The following is an 11,227-nucleotide window of genomic DNA, read 5'->3' on the forward strand; positions in this document are numbered from 1 at the left end:
CCTATCTTTCGCGGATTAATTTGTAACACATTCTTCCTTTAACTCTCCTTCCTTATCGATTGCCCTAAGAATCTAGTGGAAAGTTTTGACCCTATCTTTACTTTCTTGGAGAGAATTAGTCAGTACCATAAACCTTTGATTTGGGGGAGGGATGGTCAAAGACTCTCCTTACATGAGTACATGTCCTATAAGGCAATACATGACAAGGAGCAGAGAAGAAAGGAACGGAACAAGCCCGGCCGTGCCACATCTCTCCAGGACTGCTCAGGGACACTGGTTCTGTGCCAGCTCCCAGAGGTGATACTCAAAACTGTCTCAGCAACATGAGCACTGGCTCCATGTCCCCGTCTCCCTAAATGACTGTGTAGTGGTGAAGGTTGCAGGTCCTTGGGGTGTCGGAGGGCTTTGCTGTTGTGCTCCAGCACTCATCATCAGCACGCACTCCTGTTTATTCGATCACTTACTCTGGCAATTGGATTCCTCCTGGCATTGTCCTCTCCTTCCCGACAGGCTGCGGCAAACTTGATCCACTCCCGCTTTTGTCTTCTGACAGTCTGCCATTTTGTGGTGCCATTTTCAATGTCTAACTCCTTCACCTTAAGCAAAAACAGTTCATGTTTCATATAGAGTGAGCATGATTTTACTTAGTAATTTATTCCACAATGTAAGATGCACCCAGAAGAAGCAACGGTATTGAATTTGAGGAACAAACTTTTTACTAATTCACAACTCTGTGTAGATACAGCTTGGTCCCCTGACTAATTTTTTTGGAATCACTACATTTTTAACTATATGATTCCAGTGAAATGGATGTCACTAGTTATGTGTTACATTGGGTAAGAGATTTCAGTTTTTCTTTCTTCAATGTCTCCTCACCAGGTGGAGGCCCACCTTACCCTTCACTGAGCTCTGACCAGGCCTGCTGGTCCCCAGTTAAGGGACTGCCAGTGAGTGTATCCCATGCACAGGAAGGCTGTGCTGGTGAGCAAGTGCTGACCTAAAACGGGAGGGATGTTCCTCTTAGTTGTAAGGACACCACTCTGGCTAAGCATCCAAATATATTATTACAGGAGTAGACGAATATTTTAACTGAACTGATGCTGTCTGTAGTAGGCCTATGAACACCTATAAGGCATCTTGTGTTGCCCTTTGTTTCTCTGCCTGCTATGTGCTTTTCTCTTTGTAGTCTTCTGTTGCTATTAAAGGATGTTTAAGAATTTTATAGCATTAGAGAGTTTAGACATATTGCTACATGCATAAACATATGCACATATATATGTATATCTTTTCAAACGAACTCCTACTATGTTTATTGAGACATAGATGGCTGTCTGTTTAAGCTAGTACTTCATTTAATTACTACTCTGGGGCAGGAGATATTCCCTGTGAATGGAGCTTATCCTTCTGAAGAGTTAGACAATGAAAAGCATTTACCATTTTCCCCATTTTGATACTTCCTGAAATGTACCAGACATGCCTTATTTTGTCAAAACAGATTAGAAAAATAATTTTATTTTCTTCTGTGATTTGAGATCATCATTATGAAAGTGTAACAACTGTAATAAAAGCCCTGCCAGAGACAGGGGACGGTTTTATTTCCTGAGTTCCACTCTGCTTGACATCAGATTCTCTGTTGTAATCCCACATTTTAAATTTTTGTCTCTTTCCCTCATTGAATGACCACAGATGTCTTCCTTGCTGATGCAACTGTGTGAAAACACTCTTCCCCTTTGAACATGTTAATTTTGCTTTGCTTTAATTTGGGGAATGTGCTAAGAACCTACTAGTATAGTTTGATAAGTAGGAGTTACTGTGACCCCGAGCCACCACAAACCACGCCTACGGCATGGACACCTGAGCGCACGGTTTCACTGCTGTTATTTCAGTCCAGCAGAGGTTCTTACTCTTAACTGTCATCAGGATGGTTGTGGTTATGGTTACAGATATTTCGAATAGTTTGATATGTGATGCATCACACAATTCAGGTTTTCTTTCAATATTAAGTTAAGAAAATAGTTTTAGTATACATTACCTCGACAATAAACTCACTGTTTACCTCCAGCACCACCTGTTGAAGAAGGCACAATTCTATTAGCATAAACTCACGTAATTTAAGAATTCACAAAACCATTGACGGTGTTCTCTTAAATTCATTTCTTAAATATATATTTTGTTAATAATATGGAATAAACATGGGTAATAATGCAAGATGAGTAATATACACTTTTGCCCTCCAAAGGCTTTTAAACTTTCAGGGAAGACAAACACATAACTGAGCGGAGCTGGGGCAGGATCGCGCTTCAGCAGAGACAGCGGTGTCTCGGTGGGAGGATAAAGCGGACAACTCAAGTCATCAAAATGAATTCTGGGGAGGCCTCACGGGAGAGCAGGCACTGGAAAAGGCTCTGTTGGATGAAGCTGCTTTGATAAGAGGAGAATGATGGGGAAGAAAATTTCAGCCAGGGTAAAATAGGAGCACAGGTGTGCAGGCACGACGTTTCCGACCGTGTTCCAGAAATGGTAGATGACATCGTTGGCTGGGAGGTAGCAGAAACAGTGAGGAGACGTGGGGGAACGACTGGAATGTTGGTTTGGGTGCAGATCATGAAGTGCTTTATAGGCTACCAGCCTATGGAGTTTGGTTTTGCTGGTGAAGAGACGGGCAGTGACAAACACATTGTTTGTAAAACATGTCATTGACAAGAAGGGACAGTTACAAGGGAAAGCACTAGAAGGAGAGACACTCCCAGAGTTTGTAGGGGAAGGGGCTGTGCGGGGGAGGGCACGGGTGGGAATTTGGAATGACAGCTGAATCCAGAAGGGGGAAAATACACACTGGAAATCTGTCAGCAGGTCATAGTGTTTCCCTCTTAACTCGCTTTCTCCCATCCCTGCGTGTTATAGCACAGCTGCATGAATCTCATTCTGTGAAGAATAGTTTTGGGCTCCTGGATAATTTTAAAAATCCCTTGCCTGTAAAAGTCACCTTCTAGAGTCTGTGGGTCACACGTCATCCTAGGATGTGGTTTGGCCTGAGGGCCTGGCTAAAAGATGTTGCACAGAAGGGAGGTGGCTGAACCAGCTGCCATTATGGTGGAGTGCCAGAAAAGGGAGTTAGAGGCAGTAGAAGGGGCAGAAATGACCTGGGGAGATGTTTGGTGTCCTGAGTGGGTTACAGTGTCTGCTGATGAGGTGGACCCTCAGGCTCATTTGATGCTCACTAACCACATAAGTTTGCCTGTTAGCCTGTAGGTGGGAAAGATGGTGAAGGGACTTAGCGAAAAAGATGAGTTAGAAATTCAACCCAGTCATTCATTCAGAATTGTTATCAGTAAAATATTAGATGACCGGCCGACTTCTTCCTTTGGACATCCTAACAGTGAAGGGCATTAACTGAAACAGCCTGAGGAGGACTTTTTCTGCTAAGATGAAAATAGCTAAGAAGCTAAAATGTATGTGTCTCTGCTAACCTCTGAGAACATGGTGGAGACTGAGGCAGAGTACCTGCCCAGAAAGGGTTCACAGGTTAAAGAGGGGGGAAAACAGACAAAGAAGAAAAGATGTGGCCACATTGCAGATACAAAAAAGACCATGTACAGGATACAGCATTGGCCTGATCAGGCAAAGGAGCTGGGTCCCGGAGAGTGGGTAAGGTTTTGTACATAGTATTGGGTTCACATTCTGACTGTGCAACTTACAGTACATGCATGAACATTCATGCCCTGGGAGTTTCTTTATTTGTAAAATAAGGATACTTCCACTTAGCGTTCAGGATTTTTGTTACATGTGTGAAATAACTTTGTTAGCTGTAAAATGTTTTCCTACCATAGGGCAGTGAAATGGGAACACAAGACTGACTGAATCCAGGGAACCAGCTCCTGGGTCATCTCGATTTTAAACCCTCAGTCACTTTAAAGCTCACTAACCACATAAAGTTGCCTGTTTACATTTAGGTGGGAAATAATGGTGAAGTGACTTGGTGAAAAAGATAAATTAGAAACCAACACCAATCATTCACTCAAAAGTTTTCATCAGTAAAATATTAGGTGACAGGCATTGTCCTTTGTATGCAAGACAAATCCCAACCATCATGACATAGACATTGCAGGGCCAGTTATAGGATTCACAATATTCTGTAGCATCTGACTTCTGGAAAATTGCTCAAGTTTTTCTGGGCCTAGTTTCTTTTTTCAATACTCTCTCCTAAAGAGAATTTCTCCTAAAGAGAATTCCATAAGCTATGTGGAATCTAAATCATTATGTGTCCTTATTACAATAAGAGTACATATTAATATTTTACATACTGAGTGTATTTAAAAGTAGCAGCAACTGAACAGGCTATTTTTCCTCTCCGTGACTTACCTTTTTGAAGTTAGTTTTTGATGTCATTTGCACATGAGGACTAACTTATTAATAAGCAGTTCTCTCCTGCATAATACTTATAAAAATCATTGAGTAAAGCGTTTGCTGGCCGCACAGGGATATGGTACAGATGCCAAGTTCAAGCCTAATTATACCACTTTTGTTTGTAATTGAAGGTATATCCAGAAGTGGCGTTGCAGTCTGTAAGCCGTGTAATTTTCTGTGTAGGAAAGAAGGGCCTGCATTTCTCACACAGGTTACTATTTGAAGGTTCCACTCCAGCCGCTTCGTCATCAGGGCTGCTGTGGGTGAGCAATCCGAGCTGGGACCCACTTGAGAAAGGGGAGGAAACTTCCCTGCAGCTGGACCAGCAGTGTGATCGCTCAGTAAGGAGCCCCTCCCTGCACACTTAGGGCCTAGAGAGGATGCAGAGGACTGTGTACTCAGAATCAGGAAGTTCTCTGAGAGAGAAACATCTTTGGAAAAGAGGAGGCATTGCAGAGTCTTAAGAACCTGAAGTATTTTTGGAGCAGGATTTTTATCCTTCAACTCCACAGGTAGATACTATTGAGAAGATGGTGTTAAAGTTATAGGTCAGGCTATGGTGATAATACTAGGTATCTCTTGAGATATAAAAGTTTTTAGTCCATCATGAACTCTGCAGGAATTTGAAGGCAAAAATAGAAAAGTGTACACTTGGTTTAAAATATGTTTTCTAGTTCCTTAGCCACTTACATCAATAATAAAGTAAGAGGTGAGATTTCCTTCCATGTAAACGGTGTGATGAGAGCATCAGTTTTCTGTAACAAGCACTATGGAAACCAATTATCTAAGCTATCCAGATTTCTGTTTAGGACCTAAAACCCCAATCAGATAAGGTGTTTTTTTCCCCTCATCAGTCTATACATCTAGAAATTTGCCTGACAATAAAATAAATTTCTGTTCCACATGTCAGAATCACATTGTTTTATGCGGAAGCTAAATTGCTAAGTGGCTAGCTTAGTTCCAAATATGTTTTCAAGTTTTAATGCCTGTTTTCAACTTACAGTAAGGTAATACCTCACTTAGTCAACTAACTTCTTTAACTTCCCGAGAATCACAATATTTAGTTGAAATGTTTACACTATATATGTGGCATGAGTGATCACTATAGGTGCACAAAAATTCTTATCTGATAAAGCTACATGGCTGTTTTTCAGGATCTTATCAACTCTGTAAAATACAGGCCTCTCACAGCTAATACCTGTTCTGCCTTAAGTGATTCTTTTGTAGTAAAACTACAAAATCCATAGCATGACCTAAGTTCGATTTTCCAAACCAAGTTATGAAAATAATAGTCGGGAGCTAGATATGAGCTTCTGCTATGTAACTATCTGGTAGAGATAATTACAGAATCTCAGAGTTTCTGTATTGGGAGAAATTTAGTGCTGTCATGCCCAACCACGTGTCCCTACGTGGGGCACGGCGAAGCAGGGAGAGGCTGAGTGCCTCAGCACAGGTACCCAGTCCCGGGGCCTCTGCACCTGCTCTGCTGACTGCTCGAACCACCCCATCCGTTTTATAGCAGAACATGGCCAACACCCTCAGAAAGAAGACAAAAGGACTCATGATAAAAGGAAACACCTTAGTAGCTGGGCATTTGGGGGTATCTTTTATAGGTTAAGTCAGTCAAATTCTTGTTTCAAGTACTCCTTGTGGGTGAGATCCAGATGACACCAAGTGCTTGCAGAGGCTGCCACTCCCTCCTCAGGGCCAATGATGACCCAGAGAGCTTTTGGTTTAGTTTAGAGAGAAGGGGCAGAGTTCAAGTTCAGCAGATGAAAGACAAGCAGGCATATGCCTATTTTATACAACATCCATAATATGACATAGATTCTCTGCAAACATTTCTTGCCTTTGCTCGAGTCTTGAAACATGCTGGAATTTTCTGCTTCCTAATTCTAAAACTTACTAACTGATATCTTAAGGGATATATTAGAAATACAAAAAGAACTTAAATCTATCACAATTACCAAGAAAGTGTAAAACACAAATACTTCAGTATCAGTGATGAGTAGGAAGAAATTAAGTATCAAGAACACTAAAAGTACTAAGGAAAATAAAAAGAATACCGCCAAAAAGGAATCCCAAGAATCTGTAATGTAATACTCTTTCAGGATCAAGGAGAAGAAAAATTAACTCTTCAGTTGAACTCAGCAGGTGAAATTTAGTGCCTCTGAAGTTGCCTCTACAATATTGATGCAAGCAATCAGTTTTCATTACAGAAAATGGGAGGCTTATCCGAGTCGATGCATGGAAATAAGCACAGAACTTTAACAAGAGGTCTATACTGACGTTTTTTTACTTCTATTAAAGATCATGTCAGATTTTCCTTTCATCTTTAAGTAAATAATGACCACTGTAACAGGGTATTGCACTTCTGTGTGAAGTTTTTCAGTTTACAAATTTGTTTTTAAATGGTCTTGTTTCCTGGTCTGTGTCTCAAGCTCAGAGAATGGAATGTTCTAGCACCTGGCTTCTGGAGTTCTCAGAAATGTGCGCTCCAGGAGAATGGCACCTGGCTGGCCAGCAGGGCAGTGGTGCGCCGCCTCCCCTCCCCGGCCTCCGCCGCCTTCTGCCTTGTCAAACCCATGTTTCGGAGGCTCCGTGCAAGGCCACCTGCTTGAGAACAGGTGGAAATCACTTTCCAAGCTTATCTTGCAGCAGTGATGACATTTCTGGGAGACTAGGGCAGCCAAGTTTAGGGTATTTGCCTTTATCTGCTTTGAAAAAATTATGTACAATTTCCTAAAAATCCCCTCCTCTTATCTTTCCAATTATACACTCTTAACAGTTTTGACTGAATTATGTCATTTGACCATCAAGAGGCTTAAGTCTCATCTAGTCTAATCTAGCTTAATTGATTCTTTAAAAGACCTTTCTGGCTGAATTGGCGATAGTTGGGTGCATTGCTAAGCTTGCCCCTTGCCCCTCTGAGCACTGGGTGCTGGGGCCGCCTGGCCCCGCTGAGGATGGGACACTGGCTCCCCGATGCCCATCTGGAAGGCACGACACATCTCAGGCACCAAGGCTCGGAGGAAAGTAATGGAAGATTCAAAATGCCATGTTTACTTTAAAGAAATAGACCCTCTAAACGTTTCCTTCCTGGGCAGTGGTGGTGTTTTGATAATGCCAGAAAGGGCTTGGCTCACTTTCTTCATTTTTCTTTAGCCATTTCTGACTAGAAAAAAAATTTCTCTTATGACAAATATTTCACAATGAGTCGCAATGTAATTTTGACATAGCTAACATTCATTCACCTTGAAGCAAACTCACAGGGAAATAACTGTTTAAAAGGAAAGGGCTTGACCAACTGACTTTCCTACAGATATAAGACACATTTGCTCTGGGAATTCTGACAGCAATCTGTCTGACTTAAGTACAAGAAAATAGAAAAATAATTTTATTTCTGATTATAAGTTTTAGAACTCTTCTAGCATTTGTTCTGAATTAGATCATGCCTCTGATGCCATCTAGGTCTAATTCGGTCACATTCCCACACTGCTTCCCTGCAGACCAGGCCTCTCAGGCATGGAGAGCCCTTTGAGGCCACCAGAGGTTACTTACATGGACCTCTCTTTGCAGGAAGGGATTTAAAAATGGAATAAATTCCAAGTAGAAAGTCCGGCACCTGACAGAGGAGAAAAGGCCTCAAGGCTACATTTCTTTCCCAGGTCTTGAATTCTACTTACTGTTAAAATGATCAACAGGCCAATGTTCCAGAAAAGGAGCCAGTCCATTCCTTCGGTTTCTCTAGACACGAACCCCTGCGAGATTCTGTTTAAGTCCCAATCCTCTCTGGGTCCTGAATTTGGCTCTGTAGCGAGATGGACTTCGAGATGCCCTTCGAGGAGGGCCTGGGCGACGACTCCGGTGCCTTCTGGGCAGAGGAACGAGATGCTCAATAATGACTCTGTGTCCCCACCCGGACTCAGGGCCGGTCTGGAAGGCTGGCCTTGTTCGGGTTCTGGGTAAGAACGTAGACACGCCTCGATTCTTATTGCAATGAAACCCTTTGTTGGACACCAAAGAAAAATCTTACAGAGTGAGGACAAGATTTACAGGGAAGAGACCCAATGAATAATAAATTACTCACGACATGAAAAATAATTAAAATGTTAGGGCCTATCATCATGCTGAATAAAATTAGTAGGCTTCTTCTTACTGTCAACATTGTAAAAGCAAAATTACACAGACGAACACACATGTCCACTACAGAACCCACTTCAAGGCCTGACGCTTTGAGCAGAGGACCTGTGGAAAGGCCGCAGAGCTAAGTGTGGTGGAGGCAGGGGGGGCAGCGAGCCTCTCGCCTCTCCTCAGGGGACTCCTGCTTCCCTCCTTGGGCAGTCCTGTAGTGGAACTGCATTCCTCAATTTTAAAGATGTTGTGAAAAAATAAGGTCAAGACAAGGTGATTCCAGTAGTTTGTTTGTTTCCACATTTTAGCCTCGTCTTTTCCCCACACACAGTTGAACTTGGGTGGAAATAACCAATAATAATAATGATAATAAGTAACCACAGTATAGTCAGCTCCCTACTCACAGTGCGTCCACGGATGAAGTCTGTGACATGGGCAAGGAACACCTATTCCACCGTCACAAGTCCTTACGAAGGAGCAGCTGAGGTTGGAGACCTGAGAATCTGAGGGAAAAGGCCAGAGCAGCCTCTAGATCTTTCCGGAAAACGTTTCCTCTTTTTCATTTCTCTTCCCCTTTATTAGTGTGGGTTTTGGAATAGGTAGCTTCCTCATGAAAAAACTGCAGACTGGCCTTAGCATCAATAAACGTCAAGGGGAAATGCAGCTGCGGGTTCTCTGATTGCCAGTGTGGGGCTGGAGGACCTTGAGGGACTCTGCCCCATGTCTTCACCACCCACCTGCGGCTCAGGAGCCCGGCAGGCTCCATCTCTAGCGCTTCTGGGAGCTTAGGGAAGAGCCGAGGCATCGAGTGGGCTGACATAGTGTCCTAAACGGAAGTGAATTACATGTTGAAGATATTTATGAGAAAGAGAGCAGGAAATTGTCTTTAAGAAATGGAAAGAAAATGAACTGTTACAAGAGGCAGTGCCCGAACCAAGCCTTATATTTGGTGATATCTGCCTAATCCAACCTTGTATAAGCAGACCTAATAAACTATGCGCATGGGATTGTGTTTTAAAATACACCTCCTGGTGGCCCTCCGGATTGTCTAGAAAGCCAACACACATAGATATTCCCTGCGTGGTTGATGAACCTGCTCTTTCATTTCTGCTGGATAGGTCTTTAAAAGAAAAGTTATAGATTGAGTAACAAGAGTTTAAAAAAATTCTTCTGTAACCATTTTATATCCCACTGAACTTTCATCCTTCGTTTTCATGAATTTTTGCCCAGAGGTTTGAAAAGTGACCTTTGTATCTGCCATAGAAAAGTTTTCTTGAATGGTTGGGCCAGAAGAGCATTGGATCATTTTTCCCCTTGAGATGTGTCCCCAGGAATAATGCCAGCTAGCCCCCCTTACTTGTTTCTGTGTGGGAAGGGCAAAGGGTGCTGCTGCCTGAGGGGGTTTCTGGGGGACAGCCTGGCAAGGACCTTCTCATTGGCTGCAGTTCTGTCATGGCCGTGTTTTTTTATTTTTGTGCACAGCATTTGACTTACTTGAGGTGGTGAGGGACGCTCAGGATCCTCACTGCATCAGTGAGGGCTGTTCCTTGGCCAGCTGTGTGTATTTCTGTCCCTAGAAAGGCCACAAACCACTCTGGAAGTACTGGTGCTTTGTGGAAATGAAACGTGCAGGACTGCTTAAGATTTCAATTATGGAAACTCACGAGAAACACCAAAAAAGGGCAAGAATTCTAACTCCTGATGTATGGTCGTTTATGCAAATACCGAGCCACTTTTCAGCATTGGCTTAGATATATGACGGCAACATAGAAAAGAGCCAGTGGCTGAATGTTATTATCATTTAAAGAAGACTCTTTACATATTTTAGAGTTTACCAGGCTCTTGAGTTTAATAGCTGCCTGTGCAAGTAGAATTTTTAGAGTAAAGTTTGTCCTGTTATTTATGTTTGATGCCAAACTAGTGGCGTTTCATTTGCTCACATGAAAGTGGGCATTGAATTTCAGGGATGTTCTTGATATTTAATTATTGTTCTTGTGCTTCTGTAATATTGCCTCTTCCTGCTTTTAGGTAGTACGACATTTTCATTCTGCAATTATATCCATCTAAAACATAGTGAGTGCTTTAACACTGATATTTTTAAAAGTAACGCCATAGAAGACAGATAACTCAGTATGTTCTAGTACAAATTATTTTTGAAAAGAGGACATATAACCTATATAGGCCACATATTGTTATCAGGAAAATGATATCAGGACAAAGTTTTCCATCAAATCATCATAGTTCAGAGTTAATGGTAGGTACATTTAAGTATCCCAGGGCAGCTCTAGTTCTTGAAAGCAGGTGTTAGAGGAAAGGAAATTAAAATAGTATTTGTGGTCCTAAATGATGTTTGTCAAATGCAATAGGCCAGTAGGTTCTGGAGCTGACTCATGCAAAAGGGTTTCTTTACCACCGGCTTGGGGGATGGACAAAAGGTAAATAAACAAAGCTTGTCATGGTTAAGACCTAGGGCTTGTGCATACATGTCTGACTGCTGGCTCCCCTTGGGGTAATGGCACTGAAGATAAGTACCCCGTCTCCTCATTAAGGCCAAATTACGTTTGGCAACTAGGATGCCAGCAAACCCAGTTATTTAATGGGTTAGAAATACTGGAGATTAAACATCAGGTTCCTAGAGTTATGTTAATACCATAAGGATGATGTTAGATCACACCCTAAAATCATA

At 42.2% G+C, this 11,227-nt stretch overlaps 1 protein-coding gene across 1 annotated transcript in view; it reads right to left on the reverse strand.

The window, feature by feature from the left end:
* The window catches only part of DSG4 (desmoglein 4), a 31,658-nt gene extending 23,251 nt beyond the window's left edge, over positions 1–8,407 (reverse strand). Inside the window, exons 1-3 of the mRNA XM_036885031.2 lie at positions 8,094–8,407; positions 2,033–2,068; positions 465–596 (exon numbers count right to left, since the gene is read on the reverse strand). Of these exons, the coding sequence (XP_036740926.2) occupies positions 465–596; positions 2,033–2,068; positions 8,094–8,141 (216 nt within the window). The 5' untranslated portion in view covers positions 8,142–8,407. The remainder of the gene's footprint in view (positions 1–464; positions 597–2,032; positions 2,069–8,093) is intronic.
* Positions 8,408–11,227: the final 2,820 nt, after the last annotated feature.

This window comes from Manis pentadactyla, chromosome 6, assembly GCF_030020395.1.
Source record: "Manis pentadactyla isolate mManPen7 chromosome 6, mManPen7.hap1, whole genome shotgun sequence".
Lineage (NCBI taxonomy): Eukaryota > Metazoa > Chordata > Mammalia > Pholidota > Manidae > Manis > Manis pentadactyla.